The following is a 26,466-nucleotide window of genomic DNA, read 5'->3' as shown; positions in this document are numbered from 1 at the left end:
AATGAAAATTTTAAATTTAAAAATACAGAGTGATAATCACAACTGTTACCATTCATAAAACTTTTGTCAGGTGAGTATATAGAGCATTTATTCAGATGCAACTTTGGGGAAGGGTAATTAGGCTAACCATGGTGCATGGTGATTACTTTTTTGTGCCTGGCACACTGTTCCAGCTGCATATGGAGGGCAGGAACGGACAGCAACAGAGCTGGCTAGCAGCCATCGCATGGTATGTTGCTAGACAGATTTTGACCATGGAGCCCTTGCACAGTGGCTCCATTTCAGCTGATCTTGCTGCAGGGGCCTGACAGACAACACACTAAGCCATGGTTAAAATTGTGGTAATGTGGCCACAATCGTTAGGAAAATCACCCCCCACAAAACACAATACCATCATGGTTTAGCGTGATCTCTGAACAAGGTCAGAATGTGGTGAGCAGATTAACATCTCTAGCATTATGCCAGAATAAATATTCCAGAATAATGAAAGTTTACCTCAGAATAAATTTGTTAGTGGTTAACGTGCCACAAGACTTTGTTAATGCCAGGAAAATAGTCTTGCAGGTCAGAATTTGTAAAGATCTCTTCTGCTTCAGGTCCTGCTCCAGATCAATGTAAAAATGAGCAATTCTGAAATTCAATTTTTCCAGGAGATACAGTTCTACTCCCGACATTTATAGATATTGTGAAAATGTGATGCATAATTCATTTGAATGACATATTCCTTGCAGAGTTCAGCAGTATTACTTTTACAGTCCATAGACTTTACATGTAACACTTTTAATGCGTAGCGAGCATTCTACAAAGTTATCTTTAAAATAACCTCATGACGGTAATGTTACGGTTATTCCCGCGTTACACAGGGGGAATTGAGTGGACAATTTGTATCAGACTTCCCCAACCTTGTGCCCTCCAGTTGCTTTGGACTACAACTGCCATCATCCCTCATCAATAGCCATGCTTGCAGAGGCTGATGGGAGCTGAAGTCCAAAAGACCTGGAGGACATCATAAACCAGGAAAGCTGGTTTATATCCAGAGTAGCTAGGATCCAAATAGCCACTTTAGGCTTGCTCAGTGAAATGTTTGTCTTTTTTTTCTTTAAGACAGAAGTTCCTTATGCCGTTAACATAAGCTCCTCAGTTTTTAAAAGGGATATGGCATGTGGCATGAAAGACTGCTGTTTGATACACACAAGATGAAAGTCCAGTTGGATATGCAGAACTAGCTGCATGAATCTTAGGAAATCCTTATATTCCTTTTCCTCAGAAGAAGGCATAGGGCTCTACTACACTAGAAGGAACTTGCAGGGCATTCAAATATGCAGGAAAGCAAGGCTCATCCATTATTAACGTTAAGATAGTTTCGATTTCTTAAACATTCTCAGGTTCGTCATACAATTAAAAAATTGTGGATATAGAGCTAGTTTCTTGTTTCAACTGGAAATTAATTTTGTTCTTTTCTTTGTAAAGCTTCTGATTTCTGAATTTGTTCATTAGGTTTTTGAAAAACACACAATACAGATGCCACCATTTTCAGTTTTTCTTCAACATGGTCAGAAGAATCCATGGAAACATCGTCCATCGCTAAAAGGATGGCACTTATGAATAACAGATTTTTATAACAGCTACTACCAACTCAAATCCTTGTGAGAATATTTAAAAGTGATTAGGGCCCAATGCTTAGTAGCAGAGCACCTGCTTCATATGCAGACATTGTCAGGTAAAAGCATGTTCAGTTAAAAGGAACTCTGGTACCAGGTGATGGGAAAGACCACTGACTGAGATGCCACTGCTACTATTCAATGTAGGCAATACTGGGGTAGACAGATATAGTCTGACATATTTGTCTATCTTAGGCAGTTTTGTAAATGCTTATGTCTGGCTCACTGAAACTTTTGTTAAATCTTGTCCAGGTAAGCCAGGGACTCAGAAAGAGGTCCATATGGAATCAAAACTCTAGTGATACTTAGTTTTGGGCCATCGCTAGTGTCAAACAATTGTTGGCCTTATCTATGCAAATGTGTAGCTGAAAATTGATAATCTTTAAAGAAAAAATCAGTCATTTTGTGCCACAGACATGTCAAGGAACATTTTTATATTTCATTTGTAATAGTAACCAAGCAGCCTCTAGCATTTTTTTTTATTTCAATATGTTTAATTATTTGTTCAGGTCTTCATGGTTTTACTAAATTGTACCTGGTTCTTAACAGAAGGACATCCAGAATAACCACATCTCAGATGCCCTTTTGCTCAAAATACATAGTTTAAGCATTAAATAAGTTCAATATGTTGAACAGACAATCAAATGGTCTATTAAATTTCATCACTCAGAAATTTAAAACATCCACATCCATACTGTTTAGTACCTGAACAGTATTAATACATCAGTGTGATTAGGCTCAGCCCAAGAACTATTGCCGCTTCAAGTGAGGCAGTGCTGCCTCCCAGTCACCCTCCCTGCCCATACTCGTTCACTCCCTTCCTTTTCCGTTGCAGCTTTTCGTGCCCCCTGCTCTTTTTGCCCTGCCCATGTGTGCTTGCCTTGGCAGTTGGTGCAAAAAGCAACGGTGAGCAGCCCTCTTACATTCTGAGTGGGAGCAGGGCTGGCCTAGAGCGGAGGCTGCTTTTCCAGGAACTTGTTTGGTACAAGTGAGGGAGCCAGGTGAACAATCAGGTGGATGCAGAGGCTCTCCCCTCCCTTCCTCCTGTTCACCTCCTGAGAGAATTAGTTGATATATTGTGAGAGTCCTGGCTCTGGAGCAGCCAGCCTTTCACCATATTTTGGTTGACCCTGCCAGGCTGCCCCATGGTTGGGGAGGAAGGCGGAAGAGGCCAGCAGGCAAGAAGGGAGGTGGGCCCCAGAGGAGGAGGTAGCATGGCATGAAAGTGTCGTTGGGTGGTTGACCAGCTGGCCAGGCAGACCAGGTCCTTTGGGTGAGAGGAGTGGCACAATTCTCTGCTCTTCCCATTCTGTGCCGCTTGATATGCCCACATGAGGCCGCTTCATTGTAGGGCTGGCCCTGAGTGTGAGCACCTGTAGCTAGCTCATTTTCTTCATTCTATCATACTTTATCAGCAAGTGGAATGGAACTCAAGAAATATGTACAGTTTGACAATCATCAACCATTGTTGTTCAATTGAATCATTAATGCTTTCAGCTATTCTGAAAATATGTCAATAGACTTCTTCAGTCATATCCAAGAAAAATTCTCAGATAGGCATGAGTATGGGTTGTCACAGAACTATGCTTACATCCTATTCTTGAGTTATTTCAGAGAGCCAAAAAATAAATCATAACAGATTCAGGTATACTCTGAGCGTGTAGTGGTAAATTATGGTTTAGAATTATGAAGATGAGCTGTGGATTTGCTCGTTCCTTCCTCCTCTTTTCCAACACAGCCATGAGATCAGAAGATTCCACCGACTACAGTTTAACATGTCTTCCAAACCCTAACTGTGATTAACATTAATGATGGTTTGTGAAAACAAGGAAGATTTGTACACCATAGTTTGAAACTGGTATGTTTCCATGAACCATAATTAAGATTAACAACAGTTTGTCAGATATGAACAACATAAGGCAAGTTAATGAAAACCCCTCTTCCTTGTGCCCATGCTGCCGGAGGAGTGGAAATGTAAGAACCCGAGGCTCACCTTGAATAGTTCTTGTAGTGCTAACTATGATTTAGTACTATGTTCAAACCAGCCCTCTCAAAAAAGGTCCTCCAAGTCTTTATTTTTCAGTTTGGGAAACTGTATACCATTAGTCTTAACATCAGTTACAAAGGCCAGTAAAGTTTTACATTACTGGAATTGAAGTAGCTACATGGCCAACTCTAGTAAGTTTCTTTGACAACCCTGGAATTTCACCAAGCAATAGTCTTTCTACTATATCCAAGAAAACCGCATTTGTGATGCATAATTATTAACAACAAAAGCCATTTTTTATTTTTATTGGTCCAATATCTATTACAGTTAAAATCTTAGCCAATAATAGGGGAGTGTAGAAGAGAAGTTAATATTCTAGTAAGGTTTCATAGCCAAATCAGGAACACATTTACTTGGAAAAAGGTCACATCGATTTCAAAAATAAGCAAAAATGCCAACTACTTTTATGCTAAGTGGAAAAATTGCCTGAAAATGTCTCCTATCAATTTTCTTACAGGGAATATAAGCTGCTATTCTTCCAAGAATAATAATACTCTAGTAAAAATATTTGAAGATACATACTGTACTCCAGTAGTTGTACAGAGAATGCAAGCACGTATATAGCACCTCAATAAGCATTCACCAGGTAGAAACTCAGTTGTTTTGATTTTCACCACAAAGATCTTAGAAATCAGTGTGCTTTCTTCATCCAATGAAGCCTTCAGCACTCAAGTCTTCATTTGGTGATCTTCAGAAGTAAAAAGTAGTAAGAATGTGCTATTCTTTGGCATGATTTTATATGTAGTCAAGTGATTCTCTCCCTTCTCTTCTCAAATGTTGGAGGACTTTAAAAAATAACTAAAAGGACAGCAGCAGCTTGTTACTTCCAAGTTGTTTCCTAAGCCAGACGGAGCAGCGGATTCCCAAAAAAGAGAAAGATAAAATTAATTTCCTTACCTGTAATTTTGTCTTCTCTGAACAGGAATCCGCTGCTTCGTCAGGACCCACCCTGTGTTGGTTGCTTTCAGCAACTCTAGTATTCTGGCTTCCTGGATTTGGTAAATGCCATTCTCATCAGAAGTTTTCTAGTTGGAAAGAGAGAGAATTGCAAATGTACTCTGCCTAGTACACATTTTCCTTGAGAATGTATTCCAGCCAGATGTTTCTAAGTTTAGTTTTCTTGGTAACATTAGGACTTTGAAGCTTTGGCAGTTGACCTGAAGAAAGACACATCTGAACTTCCATAGATGCATGATCAGAAGGTGCTATAAAAATGGGTCAGAAACAGGGAAAGCACAACCAAGCAGTTTTCCAAACCTGGAAAGCAGGAATTTCCCACTGGAAGAAGACATGTAAAAAGCTAGCTTTCATGCCTATTTAAGTCTGTCCATTTGTACCTCTAAAAGCAATGAGTCTTGTCATAAAGTTCTTAAAAAGCCCTTCTTCCTATTCCTACTTATGATAGTGTTTTCTTTTATTTGCATAGTAAGATGTTTTAAGCCCAAAGAGTCTTCTGGGTTTGATATACATTATTACAACTTCAGTAAGATTGATGCAAGAGGTCTGTTTGGAGACTTGCATAAAGTACCTTAGAAGATAAATGTATCTGTTGCGAGCAGGGAAAGTAGATTTTTCCAAGAAATCAAACTTTTTAAACTTGGGGAAAGAAAGTAAGGAGAACCAGGAGATGAAGCTTAATTAGAATTTCAAAGGCTGAAAAAAACCAGAACACAGATGTGCTACCTTTTAACAATATTCACTACCTCCTGGAAAAGTGTTCTCTCATCAGTAGCATATGTGACTTCCAATCCTGAGAGACCAGACCTTGTAAGCAAAGGGGCATGTTCTCTGTTACCTGAAAAGCAAATTAAAAAGTTATTTATTTCTAGAAAAACTTTACCATTCTTTTGGATAAAGAAATCGAAAGGAAACCACTGTTCGACATTGCTTGTGTCTCCGCACCCCACCCCACTTCTACTGCTTATAGAGAATGAAATAGTTTACAGCAATTTCATATTTGAAAAAAATATGTTAGAAGGCATGCATCCTAAGTATATTGCATATAAATGGGTTAAGAGTTCTGTAGTGCTCAAATGTTTATGAACTAACACAAGCATAATACCAGCAAAATAAATTGTGGAACCTCCCCAACTGTATTTCTCTATCCTAGATGGAAAATTGGTTTTACCTTCCATTAAACTAATACTAAATAAACTTATTTGAAAATGAAGTTCTTAAGCAATTTGTCTCCCTCTGCCCCCAAGTTTTGCAATGAATACATTTTTGGCAGTTATCAAATTGTACTCTGCTTGATCCAAGGAACAATGGAACTTTTTCACCCACAACGATAAGGTAACTTACATTTAAAGAGCAGTGCTATATAACTCATATCTTTATGTAACAAGTACAAATCTTGCAGGCCCCACATGCAGAGAGCAAGGTACAAAGTGGTTCCGTTAGAAGTTAATGTAAACCTTCCTCACTATGATGCCTTGGTGTTCACCCCTGCTACTCACCATGCAAGTTCCCTCATAGCCTGGCTATACAGCAGGGTATTTCAAGGAGTACCCTGCTGCATCTCGAACTTAATGCATTCAGGGACTACCTCCTTGATAGGTTCCTTACACTTTGTATCAGCAGGAGAAGAGCTGTAGGCAGGGTCCTGGGCAAGAGGTGGTCATTTTGCCCTTCTGTGTGAGGCAGGGCTTACTTTGAAGAGGAGCTGAGGAAGTGATGAATCATCCAAGAGCATCAGTGGCCAGCACTGAGCTTGAATGTTGGGCAGGGGGATAACTACACTTTGACCTTTGAGGGAGGTTTTCTGCACCCTAATTCCTGCATACAGGACAAGCATGACCACATCCAATATTTAAACTATTAAAAATGGATTAATAGTTAGATGTAAACAATTACTGACATAAACCTTATCAGTTCATTCAGTTATAATGTTTTTAAAAACACACAAAACTGAAACAGGCCCAAAGGCCTTGAATCAAAATCAAGGCAAGGTAACAGAAAAGACCCTCCACTTCAATTTCTGTTTAATTGATCATGACTTGTCATAAGAACCCAAGAGTAGTGAATATACTTTTAGTATTTAAAAAGACACATGGTAGGATTTAAGATTAACCACAAACTAGAGCATAGTTAGTTATTTAGTAATACTTCAAATAAACTAATAGATTCTTCACAGAAAAATACCAATGCTCAATGCTAATAAATGAAGGACTCTGCAACATTAAATGTTAGTGCAACTTCTAAAGAAAATGTATTTAATCTAACGTGATTTTACGGTCCAGTTTAATTCTTTTCAGAAGTTATTAAGGCAGTCTCCAGAAAGTCAGGATAATTTAATACAATAATCTATCATAAAAGTAAATGTTTAAAATTGCTACCAAAGTATACTAAATTAAGAAGAGGAACCTAGTTGTCTTAATATCTATAAATAAAAGTGGATGAAAGATGCAAGTTTTGCCACAATACTAAATGATTATTTTTCTCAGATCCTTAATGATAGGCAGCATAAAGTGGTTTACTAATAAGTCGTATCACAGAGTTTAACATCTTACTGTCAAGTTCAAATCTAGTTGTTTTTTTTTACTAGCCTAAACCAGTGGTACTCAACCTTTAACAGCTGGAGAGCCACTTCATCATTAACAGTTGTTGCAGAGCATAAAATAAAGTACTAACATTGCAACCTTTGCATCATGATGTTATGGTAATTTGTGATGGTGCTTTGTCAACACAAAACATCACATATTGAAACATTCATCATCGTTTTTCCCACCACTATAAACTTCATTTCCTACTAGCTGCTGGGAAAAAGAGGGAGGCTTCCCCATTCTCCCCCCCATGGCTGCTGGGTTTTAGGTGATTTCTATTCTTACCTGTGGGGGGGATCCCAGCAGCTCCTTCGCTTTCCTCCTATGGGAGGAGGTACTTCAGTGACTCCCACACTGCCGGTCCTTTGGTCAGTGCTCCCCGCGCTGCCTGATAGAGTGGAGCGCCGATCAGATGCCTACACTGCGAGAGCCGCCTGTAGGGCCTCAAGAGCATCCGGCTCTAGAGCCACAGGTTGAGTATCACTGGTCTAAACAAAGCCAAAAAGGTACAATACAATAAGGGCCCTGTTTAGACCCTACAAAGATCAGAGAAAACCACACAACAACCCTTATGCAACATTTAACATAATTAACTTTCTATTTCTACTTAAGCCAATTTTAACAGATTACCAAAGTTGCAATTCTTGAACAGCCCTGCAAAGGTAAAAGGGACTGGTCTAGCACAAGGGGTTTGAGGCCTGCCATCTAAGACTGGTTTTCCTCTTTATATCTTCAGGACTTCTGCAGGAGTATGCCACAAAATATTAAACATTGGTTTAACATACTTAAGTATTATAGCCCTTGCAAATTTCATAGGAAGATATAAGGTGGAAACCACTACTGTGCTTCCCATGATTCTACAGTGAGATGACATGAATTTAAATACTAGCAAAAATCTTTCAAAACCATACTTTATCATATTGCTTAACATTTGAATACAATGAAAATCAAAATGTTGAAGTGAATTCCTAAAGAAAACAAAAGTAAAATAAGAACCTTGGCATGAGATTGTTCTTGCTCTGTCTTTATCAATCACTATAGTACCAGCGATTTCCATTTTATCAGTATTTGGCAATGGTGTGTCAGATGAGATGCAGTAGAATAAAGCACAGATAGGATCAAATTCAGGATCTGCCTCCAAGTCTCTTCTTGTTCGAGCATGTAACTCTACACTGAGCAGTGTAAGATGTTGAACCTATGGATAAAAATATACATTGTTATCTTCTTTTAAAAGGCCTTTGAAATAATACAACAAAGGATTATAGACAGTAATCAGCTATGAGCATAACAATTTTACATATAGATCGCTAAAAATAATTTCACATTTCTTTGTGAAACTAAGAAAAATAGAGTGCTTGTATTCTGATCATTATAATAAATGGGATCAGAAGTATAGGTAATCTGAAATTGGGCTGCTTGCCTCTCTACTACAGAGGTTTACACCATTTTTAAAAGACTACTGAGGCTATACTGTTTGTGGTACATATCAAATATTTAGTAAGGAGTAAACTTTAAGCATTTCATAGGATGCTTCAGTACTCTGGGAATATTTTGTGCTGTTTATCTTTACATTTCCTCCCAAGAAAGATTTTAGAAGAGCACCAAAACCAAATATTTTAACAGACTTCAGTCATTACCATACAAACAGCCATACAACAAACTACCATCAAGATAGAAGACTCTGCAGCAGATATGTATGATCATTGGTGGGCTCAGAATTTGTTTCTTTTTAGATTTTTAACTGTTAAATAAACACAGAGTAAGAATCACTAAGTTACATTATATTCTAGTTATATTTACTTCTACTTGATTAAGGGTATGATGAATACACCAAAACATCCACCCCTATTGAATAGTATTGCAATTCAGATTTCGCCTGAAGTTCTAAAGGTAGGCAGCTAAATTAAACACACTAAACCACTCCGGAAACTGTTTAGATGTGAAGCAGTATAAAAATATTATAATTAAATAAATTCAAAATCCAATTTATATGTGGATTTTAATGTAAAATCCAAAGAATACAAACATTAGTGAACTGTACTTCAATATTTTGGAGACAATGGCCCAGTTCGTATGATCAAAATAAGTCACAGCGGCTTGTTTAAATCACAACACGTGCCAGGCTTGATTCCCATAATCACTACCTAGGCACAGCAATCAGTAATCGTATGACAGTCCATGGGTTCTTTATGGAAATTATGCCCCACACATGCAGCAATTTAAATAAGCCTCCATCACATAATATGTAAAATATAAGTGAAGATTGAAGATCATCCAAAGGGCTATTCTCTGACAGCGTTTTTACCATCAGCCAGCCTTGAGTCCATCTGTAGTTTCTTCTGCCCACTCCCCCTCTGGAGGGAAGAGCCTAGAACCTGAACTATAACATTAACTGTGATCAGTCAGGGATCAGAAGAGACTGCAATAAATATCATGGCCATATCACTAATACACATTGTAGAATTTAATTGTAATTGGAAGCCAATCTTGGCTGAAAAATAAATAAAATAAAATATTTCATCAGATCAAAAAGTTGTTAAAATTGTGCAAGCTGAGAAATTTCAAAGCTTCTCAGCAACAGATTAGAAATGTAAAAATTGAAATGACTTGTTCTATGTTGAGGATGACGGCTACACCTGGCAGGGTCTGCAACTCTTAAAACAAAGCATGTTAAGCAGAGCCTCTTAGTTACAATATAGAGAAAAAACTACTGAATGAAGAAAGTGTGGGGAAACTAGCTCCTGTGAAAGAGGAATAGAGTGACCTGAGCTGTATCTACAGGCACATCTACCCTATAAATTGATTTCTACACATTAGAGAAGTCCGTTCTGAGCAGTTGTCCCAGAATAGCCCAACTGCAGAGTGACAATGAAATGAAATTCCAGTTCTAAAAAAGCAATCATAATCCTGTATCCTCAATAGACAGGGTTCTGTTGCAATACTGATTTACTACACATGCTATTGGATTGAGTCTTATGAATAAGGAAGAGATTGTGAAAATAGAGATATTGACTGTTACACAAGTAGAGTGAGAAACTGTAAACACTGTTATTATCAAAAGCCTGATGGAAGCCTGCAGAACAAAAGAAGAGATGTCAACAAGTATGGCCACATATGATCCAGGGTTCACTGGGGTTTAGGGATAGAGGTTAGGCTGTCCAAACAAACAAGGCCTTCTTCAACCCTTTTGCATTTGAATCCTCCTCCTAGGTTTGGGATTACATGTAATAATCACCAACCTAGGTTTTGTTTCTAACACAGTTTTAAAACCACTTTTTAATAGCGGGGAAATTAGCAGGCGGGAGGGGAGGCAGAATGAGGGCATGTGTGATCCATGGCTTATTCTTGACCCCTAAACCCCAGTGAATGATTCGTAAGCCGGAGGGCAGGACCTGTGCCTCACTATTTGATTGTTGCATGTTGTTTTGGGAGACAATATTTGTCTGATGAGCAGGATAAATAAGATAATATCATGTAATATGTAAAATCAATGGGTAAGCAAAATCACACATTAAAGTCCTTCAATCCAATTAGATACCAAGATCTTCAAAATTTGGTTATCCCCATAGATGATGTTCTCTTACTAATAAAACTTAAATACTAAAGTGAAAGAAAGAAAAATGTAAGAGTAGGTAAATCATCTTTAATGCTAGAGAACATTACCTCATGTAAAGTCTTTGCTTCCTGAAGATTTTGCATACTTATTTTAAATCCATAAGAGTTGTTTAAAGACGGTCCTAAAATCTGAGAAGTCTCTTTCTTTGGGGTACTGAGAGCAGTAAATTGATTCTGTCAAAAGAAAACATGCAACAACAAAACAAACACTTTTCACCAATTAGTGTATTATACCATATCTAACAACTGGACAAATTCTGCTACGTTATTCAGATTACTTATGTGTATTCAATTATTTAAAAGAATAAAATATGTTGACTCCTCATATCAATTTCCAGGAAGAAGAGCCATGCCATATTAAGCTTTTATTTGTATATAAAAATGCATCTTTCATATCCACAGGGCTAATTATTGACAAATTTCTAAATATTTAAATTTAGCTATCCAGATCAGACCTTCTATGACTGCTTCATAATTCTGCTATTATATTTCTATGTATTTTATTTTTCGACATGCATTTTATATCCATTTATCCTTTGTGTACACCTCTGTCAACACACAAGTGTCAAGGCCACTTTTCTGTAGTTTCAGAAACACTCATGCATGCAATGTACACAACCCACACATTGGCTGGGTAGTATCATCCTGAAAATTCAAAAAGCACTACCAAATCTCTGACAGATCTTTTTCTTGCACAATCATGCTTGTACAAATGTAACTTTAGTTGGATTCTCCTCTTGTGCATAGTTCCGAACCTAGTTTCTACTAGCGCAACGTCATTGCCCACTGGGTCTACATAAAAGCAGTAACATGGGCAAGGAAACTGCTGTTGCTGGCTGGGTGACAACTGGCTGGAAACAGCTGCACAAGTAACCCTACCCATGTGGTTCAAGTATTCACATGCCTATATCTATATCTATATATCATCATTATCTTCATCTCCTCGTATACACCTTTCTAAAAAAAAAGCCTCAAGGTGACTTAGAACAAAATTAAAACCATACAAAATACATGGAACTGAACCTCAGAAAAATGCTGCTCTTTTGCTCCTTCATTCTAAGAGTTCCTTAGTCTAACAATATCAGACTCTAGGTGACAAGCATGCTTCAGCACTACGGAAAGTATGAGCTACTACTGAATTTGGCTTGAGAAAAAAATCAGCGGTCTTTACAATCATTATCTTTAAATATATTTTAATAAACCAATTACTTAATTCCACATATATGTGCAAGAGCTAACAGCAATTTTTGTAATGCAACTTTTTCTCACAGAAGGACTATTTTACAAAATTGTGCTAAAGCAGGTTCCAGTATCCAAAGGTATTTATTTTTATTCTATTCATTAAAAAATGTGCCCTGGCTTTCCGAATAAATCACCCCAGGGCAGTTTACTGCAGGGGAGAATATAATTTCAACAAAACAGAACCTCAAAACTAGCAGATAAAAAGCCATGTGATATACTGTTAAAAGTCCAGAAGAACAGGTTGGACTTCACCTGACATCTAAAAAAAAGAAATTTGAGCCAGGTGAATGTATCTGGGAAGATGTCAATAATTTGCATGCCACCATAGAAAAAGCCCACTCTCTGGTAGCACCCACCTGACTTTAAAATGTAGGGGCAGCCAGAGATTGGTATTCAACATTTAAATGGACAGACAGGCTCATGAGGGAGCAAGTGGTCCTTTATGTGCCCTGGCTCATGTCACCGGGGGCTTTAAAACAGCCCAAACAGGCACTTTGAATTGAGAAACAAACTGGGAACCAGATTATCTTATAACACGGAAATGATGTGTTCACAATGGATAGCCCCATTTATGAGTCATATTGCATTCTGCACTAGTTTAAGTTTTCTGACACTTTATTGAGGGATTATTTTAAAATTGCAATTTGGATTGAGATCAAAAAAATAAAAAAAAATTATTATACAGAAGTAAACACATTGGAATCTGAGGAGGTGAAATCATTTACTTCAGAACTAGAAATATTAAATAAGCTAGAATGCAAAAAAAAATGATTATTTTCATTCCATTTTACCTTAACTTGAGTTGTTAAAAGTACTTTTCGAAGAGCATCACCATTACGTCCTCTTCTAGGAGTCAATTTCTGGGTGTTTGGGCCTGCAATTGAAGAATGAGAGAGGGGGCAAGGAGAGAGAGAAGATAATACACCAATTGGTAACATACTAAAGCATGCGACTTGCTCAAAAACTACACAGTGCTCCTTCTGAATATGAAGGGGTCATAGTTTAGTGGTAGAGCACGAACTTTGTATCAAAAGATTCCAGGTTTAATCCTTGGCATCTGCAGGTAGGGCTGGGAAAATCTCTGCTGAAATTCTGGAGAGCTGCTACCAGTTAGTATATGGGCAATATTGACCTAGACAGACTAATGGGTCTGACTGGATATAAGACAGATTCTTATGTACCTCATGATTAGCATACAATAAAAAAATCCATGTAAAGCTCAATATCGAAGCATAGAATGGTCTGACACTGCAGCATCTTATATTGGTGGACTTAACGTTAAAATTAATGATTATTATTCTAAGATCGAAAGTTGTTCTTCATAACTTTGGTCATGTTAATTGCATATATATCCTGATAGGTATGACTACTTTATATTAGAGAATAAATTGCTTGTCTAATAATACTTTCATATCTGGTCTCAGCTGGTCATCACTAATGATAAAAGCACAGATATTACATTGTTTTCATTTTCAATTTCTGCATGCCTCTCTTTAAATAAGCATACCTGGTAATAATGGAGTAAGTCCAAGTACTTCTGGTATTTGTCCTTCAGATACTTTCTCCCTAATAGGTGTACTATGCAGGCAAACAGTTTCAGAATTGTCATCATATTCTTTGCTCACCAATGGGGAGACATTCAGGGGTATTTTGCTTTCCTTTTTGACAAACGTCTGTTCTCTCTTAGTTAGGGTTTCATTTTCTTCCACAGAGGATGATATACCCTCTGAGTCTTCTGAGTGGGACTGTTTGGAATCTGGGGATGTTAGTTGTTGCCAAGGAGGAAGCACTGATGAATCAGGAGAACTATAATTAATATAATCTTCATCTCTGTTCATCTCTACTGCTGTAGTGAGAAGTGGCACTGTTCTTTTTTTGATAGCAGTCTTATCCAATTCAGTGATATTTGTTCCACAGGTTTCCAAAGTTTGTAGTGGCATAGGACTTGAGGATGAAAAACAAAAATCTTCTGATTGTTCAACATGTTTGCTTGAGAAGTTGGAATTCTCAGCTGCCTTGGCCATTTGATAACACATACTTTTACGCAGAGGCATGAAATTCAAACTCTCATCAGCCTTTTCTATCTCAGTCGATTTGATGACAGTTCTTTTCTTAAAGTGTTCATAATCTTCTTTGGCCTGAAGCCATGATTGAACTTGTTGGCAACTTGGCGCACATTTGCAAGGCATGATCACAATCTTTTTGTCATCACTAGTTTTACGGCTATTTCTTTGTTTTTTGTCAGTAGTGGATTGGCTATTGCGAAGGGGAGACCCTGGTTTAGGGCTTTGTGCCATTGCTAAAAACGCAGTCTTCCATAGCCGTAGCCCTTCCAATGAGAAATCTCCCTCAAACTCAAGCAGATCATTTGGAAGTCTAGTTTCTACTGTAAGTAATCTTCCACCAATTTCTCTGTGAAGATAATGTTTTCTGTTATTTTCCCTTAAGATAAAGTTAAAAGAATTACTCCTTTTTCTAGTAGTTTTACTAGACATTAAAGTTTTTTCTCTCTTAATTTACAACTATATTAGAATACCAAATATTACACTGGCTTCGATATAACATTAACACATATAATAAATTTATTTTAACAAAAGGAAAACTCTCAAGTAAAATATTTCTTCAGTTAATAACAGTAAGAACTTAAGAAAGCTTTTTGTTTCTCAATTTCCAAGTTAGGACATCAGTGATTCGAATACTAAGAAAACATGTAAAGTTTAATTTATTTCAGTCCTTTCCTATAACAATATCTAAAAAATACTATGTTAAATTCTTTATGGTGCTACAAACCTGTAAGTCTACAAAAGTGAAATGGAACATTTTCTTTTTATAGGTCACAGTTATTTTAACCCATGGAGTAACGGCCCCTTGCTCATGGGATCCTGAGAGAATGTTATATCACAGCTATATCCATTTTTTTATTTCATGTATGAAATTTTAAAAGCCAATACAATACATGGATATAAAATTAAGAAGTCTGACCACAGAAAACGTCATAGCCCACCTGTATTGCCACATTACCTTGGCTTCTCCGGTGCATCAGAAGGGTTGCTGCAGAATGGTTCCTGATAAATTGTTTCTGCAAGATCATGATCCAATAAAGTAGACATGATTTCTTCACGACTGGGAGGTGACATAAGAGGTTTAAGGATGTGAGCAGCACGAGGTGTAAAACTTCCATTTTTTGACTGTGAGGGGGAACTTGTAGATCTGGGAGAACTTGTAGATCTTGGTGAACTATCTGGGGTTGGTGTTAATCCCTCATTGTTTCTTGAAATATACAACTCTAAATCCTCAGAAGCGGCATCCATAAGTTCACCATCCGGTGAAGACAAAATGGAGGAAAAAGATATACTAACTGAGTCAACTGACTGACTGGGTTCAGAAGTGGCTTCCTTTCTAAAATGATTTTGATTCCAATCATTATTAGGTGATGAAAGATTAAGAAAAATTCCTTTCTTCACTGCATTTCTATCCAACTGAAATTGCTCCTTCTGGCACATTTCTGCCTGTTGCCCATCTACTGGTGAACTAGGTTGAGATGCTGATGGAAGAACATTATTCTTCCACTGGCTGTGGAGATGGTTCTCATTGTTATCCAAACACCTTTTATCAAAAAGTTGAGGACTTAGTGGACCAGATCTTAACCAAGCTGTAGTGTCTGAGGAGTAATGGTTTTCTTCCTTAGATATTTTGCTATTATGACTTAAAATGTCAATTTCTGCTGCCTGACCTGGAAAGAGGTCCTGAGCAGCATCGCTCAAAAACTTCTGTGGCAGATTTTGATCTGCTGGGACAAATTGACTTGCAGAATACAAACTGCAAAATCCAGTCTGCCCTATCGTATTAATATCAAAATTGTAATTATGATCCGGTGACAGACTGTCTTCAAGTGAGTAACAACTTTCAAAACCTGGATCTGAATAAAAAGCTGGACTATCTACAGGTGTAACATGACCAGTTTTACTATTTAATTGCTTTGCAGTATCTTTTAAGAGCTTGAGTGTTTTTTCTTTAGATTTTTTATCCTTAGGAGTACGAGGTTTTCTTGGGGATGCAACTGAACGAGACTTTTTCACTGATTTGTTTTGATCAAGAGGATATGTAACACCTCTGCTCAATTGAGTTTTAACTGAGAATTGTTCATGCATATTGTTCACATGCACTTTTTGTTGTCTCTTTTGGAGTAATTCCTTTAGAACAGCTAAACCAGAATGTCCTTCACTGAATGCTGAAGGAGTTGCCAGAGTCTTGCCTTTACATTGTGAATCAGTTTTGGCTTGGGAGATTGCTTCAGACAGATTCTTTTGTTTTATATTTTTTTCAGGGTTAAAATGTGACATATCCAAAATAAATCCTCTCTGTTTTTGTTCCCATCCTAACTTTTTAACTGGACTTCTCAAAGAAGCTACAAAACATTTTTTTGGTAACTGAAAAGTTCCATGGCTTTCCTCGGAAGTTTTAAAAAATGAAATATGATCAGAATGTTTTGTTGCTTCTGATAGATAAACTATTTGCTGCTGATTATCTTTACAATGCAAAAAGTTACTAGGATGAACCTGATCAGTCTTTATTGTGTTCGAAGAATTATAGTTGTCATTTACTTTTCCAACAGAGGATAGTAGTTTGCTTTGTGAATTTGTAACCTCTTCTGTCTTTTTAGGCATGAAGTCCTTAGAACTGTATGCATTCAGAGCTACCTGAGATATAGGGTTAGATTGGTCAAATACATTATTTTGAATTAAGGAAGGTTCTTTTGGCCTAAATACACCACTTTGACTGTTAGATCTTTGGAAATTTAGTTTGGCTTTTTCCCTTCCAGACACCACAGAAGCTATGGCTGGATGAAGGTCCTCTTGTGTCAGGGTAGAACCTTGGTGTCCTACTGGCTTTTCATTTTCCAGCAGTGAATGGAAATAAAGTAGTGGATTTCCTTGTGCATTAGCGGTCAATGGAAGTTGTGTTGATGGTAGATGTCCTGCCGAACAGCTAGTTGGTGTGATCTCTTTCTGGGTATAAAATGGCTGAGAATTTTCCAAGCCATGAACATTCTCAGGTAAATCACGGCGCTTCAGCACAACTTTAACTTCTGTTGCAGAAGGAATACTATTTTTTTCATCTGTAACTGTTATCAATTTTGACACTTTTTCTATTTTTTGTTTCTGCTTTGCTCTAGGCTTTTTCTTCACCTCATTTCCTACTTTATTAGTCAGATTACTCTTGCTCTTTTTATTAGTTCTTATGGTAGTGTTAGCAAATTGTTTTTTACATTTCTTAACCTGAGTTTTTGATTGACTATATTTTCCCATGTAGGGATTAACAGTCTTACTGCTGTACGTGTTGACATTTTTAAACACTAAAGTTTCTTTTTCTAGATTAGTCATAATTTCTTCTGCATTTGGATCAGTGGGAGACCAGCAGCGAGGTGGGGATACATTAACTGGACTGGCACTTCTTTCTGATAGAAAACCTAATTTAGACATAACATCACTATAGCTCAAATCACAGTCTTCAGCTTCTGCACTATATGATGGTAGAGGGGGAGAAAGAAAAGCATGTGTTCTCTTTCTAAAATACAGAGCTCTTTTAATATTTTTACTGCTTATATTTTGCAGTTTCCCAATCTTTTTCTTAGTAGACTTGCATTTTGCTTTCCTTTTGTGACTTTTCTTTGGTGTTAATGGATAAATAGGATATTTGGTAGCAGGTGAATCAGGAACTTTTGGCCAAAAGTCCTTTAAAGGTGCAAGCTTCTTATACAGATTCATTTTTTCTTCTGTAAGTATAACTTTTTCCTCACTAGAATCTATTTTTCCTAGTTTAACAAGCATATTTTTTCTCCCTCTGAACCTATTAATGATAATATATTTTATAATAACAGGTGGTAACTTTTTAGAAAGTTTTCTTCGTTTCCGACTTTTTCTAGACCCATTCATATTTTCATCATTTTCCACAGAATGAGGTAGGCTAATTTTTGAATTGTGCATGCCAAAGCTAGATTCACTGTCTTCAGTCTCATAATTTATCTTACGTTTAGCTCTGAGTGTGTACTTATTTCCACATAGTCCAAATGCTTGCTCAGCTTCTTGAGGGCCATCTTCAAAATGGCAGTCAATGCAATTACTAGTATCCATAGACATTTTGTTTTCAAAAGCACCATGAGGAACTTGAACAATATCGCTTGGTAACAAACTGTCTTTATCAGGAATGTTGTTACTAGCATTACCTTGTACATAGCAGCTCTCTTTTGCGGATGTAATATCATTGACTCTTGAAGACCGTTGATTGCTAAGCACCATTTTCTTCTTATTTAATTTTAACTTAGACTGTTTTTTGCCTTGTTGCAGCTTATATGTCACAGGACCTAATTTCTGTGGCTGACTGAGACAATTAGAAAGGACAACACTAGGAAAAAACATGTAATGCGCTGTTTGTTGATTCACATTTTTTTCACCCTTATGCTCCTGAAATTCTTCATATCTAATTTTAAGATGATTAAGGCCATCTCCATCAGTGCTACTTTCTGGAGAATGAATGATAGTTCGATTACCCTCTGAACAAGACACAGACTCACAGTTTTCTGGTACTGGGAAAAGGCTATTTATACTTGTGCTACTGGCTTTTTTATTTGTTTCAAAGGATGCTTTATTTTTGGAGTGACCCAGATCTGAAAAGTTAGAATTTTTAACCAAAATACTTTCACCAGTTTGGTGGTTCATATGTAGAGTCATGTCCTTGGTAGCCTTTCTAATTCCAGTGTACTTTCTGTTAGACATGTGTCTGTTTACTGAGATGTCTTCATAAGCGGTTTCACACAAAACTGGGAGTATTTCACTTTTATTACTTTCCTTGTGTAAATTTTCAGAATGGAGGGTATTGTTGAAGGATGTTGGGTATTTCACATTGTAAGTGCTTTCTTTCGTAAGAGAATGGACTGATAATTCAGGTCTTATGTCAGCCATGTTTGGCTGAGAAAGCCCTTCTAAGTCATCATTGTTCAAAATATGAGATGAAAGGGCACTTGTGTGTTTACACTGAAAGGTAATCTTAGCAGAAGATGGAGGTTCCAGAGTAGCAGCATCTTTGTGAAAAATGGAAGTCTTCACAGATGTTTTGCTTGTTGCAATTACAGAAGTGTGGGTTCGAGAACCTTCATTGTTCAAAGGGTTGTCTAGAATAGAACAGATATAAAAAAAGCAATTTTTACTATTATTTCCTCCTCAATGTGTTTCCTTAAGATGTCAGCCATTTTAAAGATATGTTCAGTCAGATAATGATAATTACTGGTGATATAAGAACATGTACAATTAAGGGAACTCTACAGCACAAGGAAAACTATCCCCTATGACTTGACCACTAGTCTCCATTTTAAAGATTTTCTCCACTTACAGTACAATCATGTACATATCTATTCAAAAGTAAGTCTCACTGAGTTCAATGGGGCTTATTCCCAGGCATAAGTTATGAGAGTTTCAGGATACCAAATAAACAATCATCTGTAATCTTATTAATAATCTATAATCTTAGTAAACCTGAACCAGAAATAAAATCTTTGTACTTGTCTATATCACTTATGCCACCAACTTGGTTTAACCTTACAGGCCTACCCCAGAAGGAGAGAAGGAAAACAACAATTCTATGGAAAAATGAGATGCCAAGCTATTTTAAGTCTACTTACCACTGTTTTCATCTGCAGTTCCATCTAACTGAGGTATAGATAGGCTTGCCAGAAGCAAATGGTTATCATTCCAATCCATATCATCTTCTGAAGACCCATCATCTTCACTTGAGCTCTGATTCCTACTTCTGCCCACTGACCTAGAAGTACAACTTATTTTAGATATCTCAACAGCTTTGGCAAGCAACCTGAACGTTTAATGGTTATGGTAGATGACATCTTATTTGGGAAGGAAGAGATAAAAAGCATTTGAAAAACTCTTTACTAAAAATGGGACATTCACATTACGCTATAGAGTGAGTAGGTTAAAAATAGGCATGGAATGAAGCACTGGAGGACTGACAATAAGAACTGTATATCTTGATTTTATGTTACTATTTTCCAAAGTGATACGGTGCAAAAAGTGAACCATCATAGAGTAGTTTCTTCTCCTGAGAGTAGGAGCTCTTTCATGCAAATTATGGTAGGGTGAACATTTCAATATTGGTGAAACATATTGGTGAAACATATTGGTGAAACATATGGAAATGAACTAGAGAAAAAAGCATTAGAAAAAGTTCGCCCAGAAAAAAGAGAAAAAGAGCGCCCAGAGAGCTCCGGCTATTGGGCGGTATAGAAATGTAATAAATAAATAAATAAATAAATAAATAGTGTTGGGAAAGACCTTTAAAAAGAAATTATTCTCTTCCTATTCCCAGAACTGACTTCTTTTAAACAGTCATGTGCTGTCATCCTCTCATTTATCTTACAGGAATGGAAAGTTGGACTTACCGTGAAGTGTCTTGGTCAGCCAAGATTGGATTCAACAACAAAGGGTTAAGTCCTCCAGCTTGAGAACACAGGGCCAATTAAATTCCACTTTCACTCCTGGAGGAGGAAACCCCTCCCAGTGGCAGGCTTGCTAATAGCAATAGAATCAATTGAAACTACAAACCATAACTTAGAACAGATAAACAATTTCCAACAACTCTGGGGAAAACCAGTCAAATTAATACTAGTGCGGTGCCCTATCTACCTAGGGGGCACCGCACAAACGCGAAAACGAAGTCCCCCTGCCCTCATGCAATGGGAGTCACCGAAACCCTTGGGTGGGCCTGTTGGATCCACTCTCTGCTGACCAGAAGGACACTTCATGGTAAGTCCAACTTTCCGTTCTTAGTCAGTGGAGGAGTGGACCCAACAGCAAAGTGATGATCAACAGCAGTAACCCCCGTAGAGTGGGCATGGTTGCTCACAAAACCTGTTGCAGGACCCGGTGACCAAAGGACGCCTCAGATGATGCATACTTGTTAGATAAAAGTAGAGGGATGAGCCCAGGTGGAAGCCTGGTGATTAGCCTGATCTCTTCTGGCAGGCCTACGCAGTCAAATTTTAAAATGCCTGGCTGTTATTTTAATAATGTATTAGTTTTATATGTTTTAATCAGTTTTATATATTTTATAGTATTCTTATATTTGATGTTGTTCCCCGCCTCGATCCAGAGGGAGGGGTGGGTAATAAATAAATTTATTATCCTCCATGCTTGTGTGGTTAGTGCAGAAACCGCTGCCCCTCTGACTGAATGGGCTGTGATTCTCTCTAGAACAGGCTTGTTAGAAGAACGGAAGGCCAAAGTTATGCAATCTCTGACCCACTGGCTAATAGTAGTCTTGGATACCTGATGGCCCCAGATCACCCGTCAGGGGGAAAACCACACAGCTCTTCTCAGACAGAAAGGGCACAGAGTTCCCCAACCCTCCTAGAGGGGGTGATTGCTACAAGGAACACCACCTTCCAAGTTAATTCTTTGAGGGGAATGGAATGGAGAGCCTCAAATGGTGATTTGGTGAGAACTAAATTGAGATCCCATGTTGGGAATCTACGTATGGCACATGGGGATAAACTTCCTTTAGAAATTGCTTAACTTGAGGGTGGTGAGCCACAGAACCCAGAACAGTTCCCAAAGCTTCCATTTGATGCTTTAAGGTCACTAAACCTTGCTCAAGGCCAGATTGTAGGAAATCCAGAAGATGGGGGGAGGTCGGCCTGAAGTGGAGAGAGCTTCCTTCTCCTACACCATCTCTGGAACACATTCCATGTCATTTGATAAACTGTATTGGTAGATGACCTTCTGGAGACTAGAATGGTAGAACTTGCACTAGGAGCTTCTACAGCTCAACCTCCAGGTGCAGAGGCGGAGCCACTCCAGGTCGGATGAAACAGGAGACCATGACGCATCAGAAGCTTCCTTGGAGGATCTATGCTGAGCTCCCTGAGGTCTGAAAACCATGGCTGGCATGGCCAATGAGGAGCCACAACAACAACTTGCACTTTCAATTCTCTCACCTCCCTCAATACCCTGGAAAGGAGAGGAAATGGTGGGAAAGCATACAGCAGACCCTGAGGCCAGGGAAAGGCCAGAGCATCGATGCCCTCCACCTTGGCATCCAGGAACCATGACATAAACTGGGGCACCTTGTTGTTGGACAAATCGGCAAAGAGGTTGAGGACTGGAGTCCCCAAATCCTTGTGATGTCCTTGAAGGCTTCCAGATGAAGTGCCCAATCTTCCTGTTGAATGGTGGTGCGACTCAACTAGTCCACCTCCACATTCAGCTTGCCCTTCACATATTTGGCAGTGATGGAGGATAGGCGCATCTCTGCCCAGGAAAGGAGAAGCGAGAATTCCTGCTCCAGGAACTTCCCTGCTTGTTGATATAGGCCTGAGTTGTAATGCTGTCTGTCCTGACAAGGACATCCTTGCCCACAATGCTGTCTGAAAATGTCAACAGGGCAGCCGAACCACTGTCATTTCAAGCTAGTTGACTAGGCAAGACTGCTCCTGCCTTGACCACAGTCCCTGATTGACAGTCTCCTTGCAGTGAGCTCCCCATCCAGAGAGGCTGGCATCTGTGGTGACCTGCAACCAAATTGGTTCTCTCAAAGGGATCGCCCTGGCCAGGTGCCCTGGGTTGGTCCACCATCAAAGAGAGGAAACAACATGATCTGGGAGACTCAGGACCAAGTATGCCTTGTGTGCAGTGCTTGCTTGGTGAGGAAGAAGAAGCCAGTGAAGCAGGCGAGAATGGAACCGAGTTCATGGAACAGAGTCTATTGCAGCAGTCATTGCCCCCTGTAGTTGGGCTAGTGCCATAAGAGAGGACCTCCTTTTGGACAGAATCCAATTTACACTGTTCAATAGTCTTTCCATCCACTCTGTGGACAGTTTTTTTCTGGCTATCCATATAATTACTCCTAGATGTTGTAGTTTCTGAACTGGCGAGAGGGAACTCTTTTCTCTGTTAATGATGAAGTCATGGCGATTCAAACAGTCAATAGTAACTGACACATACTCCACAGCTCTCTGCCTTGACAAAGCTTGAATCAGAAGATCGTCGAGATAAGGGTAAATATGTACCCCCTTCATGCGTAGGTGACTCACCGGGGTTGCCAAGATCTTTGCAAAGACCCTGGGAGCCAAGGAAAGCCTAAAGGGCAGGGGCCGATATTGGTATTGTTCCTTGCCATAGGCGAACCAGAGAAACCTCCTGTGGCTGAGACGAATCGGGATGTGTAAGTATGCCTCTGACAGGTCGATGGAGGCCAGGTAGTCCCCTGAGTGAATCGCCTCTGCTGTAGTCCTGAGAGTCTCCATGCAAAACTTTCAAACGTGAGAAACTGATTCATGTATTTCAAATCCAGAATTCCACACACCTGTGGAATTCTTTTTGAGCAGTGAAGAACACTGAGAATACACCCAAAGATCTCTCTGTAGTTGGATCGGATTTGACAGCATCTATCTCAAGAAGATGTTGGATGGCTATAGAAATCCTTTGGTGCTTCTCTGAGATTCTGGAGACCGGGACAGACAAGAATCTGTCCCTGGGAACAGTGCAGAACTTGAAGGTGTAGCCCAGCTTGACAATCTCAACCACCCAGCTGTCTGAGATGATGAGTATCCAAGAGTGCCAAAACTGCTGTAAGCGACCACCAATGTGAAAGGATATGGTGTCATGGGGAAGGTTTTCTCTGATGTTTTCCTCCACGACCAGACTTGGAATGCTGACAATAAGACCAGTGTCACCTAAAGGGTCTGTTCTGAAGGAAGGAGGTGGAAGCAGGGCCTTGGGAATGAAAGGATTGAGAGCTTTGTTTCTTATTCTTAAGAGTCCTCCTTTTCTGAGGCAAAAGGTAAGACCTTTTCTTATCTTTTGACTCTACTAGATGAGGAGTAAGGGACTTCCCAGAGAGCTTGCTGCCCATACAAGGTGTTGTAGAAAGAGTGGCCTTAGACTGCTGGTCTGCCTCCCAATGTTTCAACCACAACCCTGGCAGGCAACCAACCCAGATGCCATAGCTCTAACAGAATACTGAATACAGTCCATGGAAGAGTCTCCAAGAAACTCAGCTGCCCTTGCAAGCTTGTTGAGACTTCCCCTAAGGTGCCTGGAGGCAGGAGGAGTCTCTGTCAGCAGTATGTGTGCCCAGAGAACAGAGGCCAGAGCAATCATGAAATTAACTGTGGCAGGCCTGATGCTCAGAGCTGAGGCTTCATAAGCACGGCAGAGTGCTGCCTCATTGTTCCTTTCACCTGGATCCGCGAGGGCTTCATTATCCACCTTAATGGGAACCACTTTAGAGGTGAGGGCGGCCACAGGATCATTGACCAAGGCCACCTTCAGGCGGTCCATCACTTCTTGTGGTAGAGAGTACATTTTATTCGCCAATGAATGAGTAGTCCTTTGTTTGGCTTGCTCAATCTATTCAAAATTGAGCAACTGCAACATTTAGGAAAAGGCATCACAGGGTCAGATGGGGCATCAGAGGGAAAGACCTCTGCATTCCCTTCCTGGGCAGGGTCTTCTGTAGAAATCTCTGAAGCAGCAGCAGGTGGCTTAGTCAGTTTAAGAACCCTGATGGCTTTGTTTAGAATAACAGGGAATAGGTTCTGCTGAAAAAGTCTATGTTGTGGCGGGGTCGCAGCAGGTTAGTCACCACCTGACAACTCCCCTTCTTTTCCCTCAGACTCTTGTGAGAAGAGCTCCTCATGTTCAGAGAGGGACCCTACATGAGTGCTGGGGGCCCTTTGAATAGGATTATCACCCACAGGGAAGAAGATGAAGTGCCCCTTCTTGATGATGCCTGAGGTTTGTTTATAGCCCCTGTTAGAAGAGGCATCTCTATGAGAGGAGGAAATGGCTCTGTGTGTGGACCTTCTATGTCTTTTAGAGTGTGTCCTACGACGGTGCTTAGCCTTCCACTTTCCCCCAGTGTGAGACCAGGAGGAACAGGTGGATGAGGCAGAAGAAGAGGAGGAGGTGGTCGTCGTGCTATACAAAGAGGATTCCCTTCTCCTCTTGTGGCTATATTTGTGCTGCCTACCATGTTCATGCTTTGTGGAATTAAAATCCTTTCCAGAAAAGCCAGAATTTCCCCTTGAGGAGGGGTGAGGGGTTGAGCTAAGCCAAGGGCTTGGAAGTGCCAGGGTTTCCCTGATAAGGTTTGGTGCAGCACCTTAAATGGGACACTAGAGGTTTCTGGGCGCAAAGATTACTGCAGACGCTGACTGCAGCCAGGAAATCAGAAGACGTTTACTTCTTGGGAGGAGAGCAATGACAAATCTCGATAAAATAGTTAAGAGCAGAGACATCACACTGACAACAAAGGTCCGCATAGTTAAAGCAATGGTATTCCCCATAGTAACCTATGGCTGCGAGAGCTGGACCATAAGGAAAGCTGAGTGAAGGAAGATAGATGCTTTTGAACTGTGGTGTTGGAGGAAAATGCTGAGAGTGCCTTGGACTGCAAGAAGATCAAACCAGTCCATACTCCAGGAAATAAAGCCAGACTGCTCACTTGAGGGAATGGTATTAAAGGCTAAACTGAAGTACTTTGGCCACATAATGAGAAGACAGGATACCCTGGAGAAGAGGCTGATGCTAGGGAAAGTGGAAGGCAAAAGGAAGGGCAAGATGGACGGATGATATTCTGGAGGTGACAGACTTGACCTTGGGGGAGCTGGGGGTGGCGATGGCCGACAGAAAGCTCTGGTGTGGGCTGGTCCATGAAGTCACGAAAAGTCGGAAGCGACTGAACGAATAAACAACAACAACAAGAGGCCTTTCTGCCCTCCTCCTCCTCAGGCTGAATTATAGCAGCAGTTGCCAAAAGTGAAAGAGCTGCCCGTTGGCAGTTTGTATTTTGGGAGTTCCCTTCCCCCTCACTTGAAGACATTAGAAAAAAAGCTTTGAGGGAACACAGGCAGAGACTTACCTGGTTCTCTGCGGCTGGGAAGAGAAGTGAAAAACACTGAGAGGTGAGGCGCTTTGGGTTCTCACTGGGTAGAGAAATGAAAACACCAAGTGCTGTGACACCTTGGGTTCTCGCCCTTCTGAGGTAAAAAACTCAGCTGTTTGCTGAAGGGGACAGGAATGCTGAGAGGAGCAAGGCTTCAGGTTCCTGCCTAGCAAAGCCAAGGCATCACATGAGTGAAGATGACTGGGAAAACACAAGGGCTAGGCGTGCTGGGTTTTACCAAGGTCCGAGGTCCATCAGTCACTCAGGAGAGGTGCTGGGTCAGAAAGCACCAGGTCCTCCTCGGAAACAAATTTGGCAGATCAAAGGAGAAGAAGCAGACTCCAACCTCTCCCTTCAAACATACCAGTCAATGTTGAGGGGGAGCGCCAGAGCTGAATGCACCACG

At 39.6% G+C, this 26,466-nt stretch overlaps 1 protein-coding gene across 1 annotated transcript in view; it reads right to left on the bottom strand.

The window, feature by feature from the left end:
- The window catches only part of REV3L (REV3 like, DNA directed polymerase zeta catalytic subunit), an 83,855-nt gene that overhangs the window by 20,609 nt on the left and 36,780 nt on the right, over positions 1–26,466 (bottom strand). The window contains exons 12-18 of the mRNA XM_063124779.1: positions 19,786–19,925; positions 15,129–19,278; positions 13,615–14,519; positions 12,899–12,981; positions 10,914–11,039; positions 8,247–8,445; positions 5,392–5,503 (exon numbers count right to left, since the gene is read on the bottom strand). Of these exons, the coding sequence (XP_062980849.1) occupies positions 5,392–5,503; positions 8,247–8,445; positions 10,914–11,039; positions 12,899–12,981; positions 13,615–14,519; positions 15,129–19,278; positions 19,786–19,925 (5,715 nt within the window). The remainder of the gene's footprint in view (positions 1–5,391; positions 5,504–8,246; positions 8,446–10,913; positions 11,040–12,898; positions 12,982–13,614; positions 14,520–15,128; positions 19,279–19,785; positions 19,926–26,466) is intronic.

Source organism: Elgaria multicarinata, chromosome 4, assembly GCF_023053635.1.
Source record: "Elgaria multicarinata webbii isolate HBS135686 ecotype San Diego chromosome 4, rElgMul1.1.pri, whole genome shotgun sequence".
NCBI lineage: Eukaryota > Metazoa > Chordata > Lepidosauria > Squamata > Anguidae > Elgaria > Elgaria multicarinata.
Note: the sequence above shows the minus strand (reverse complement) of the source record. Positions and strands in the feature narration are given on the sequence as shown.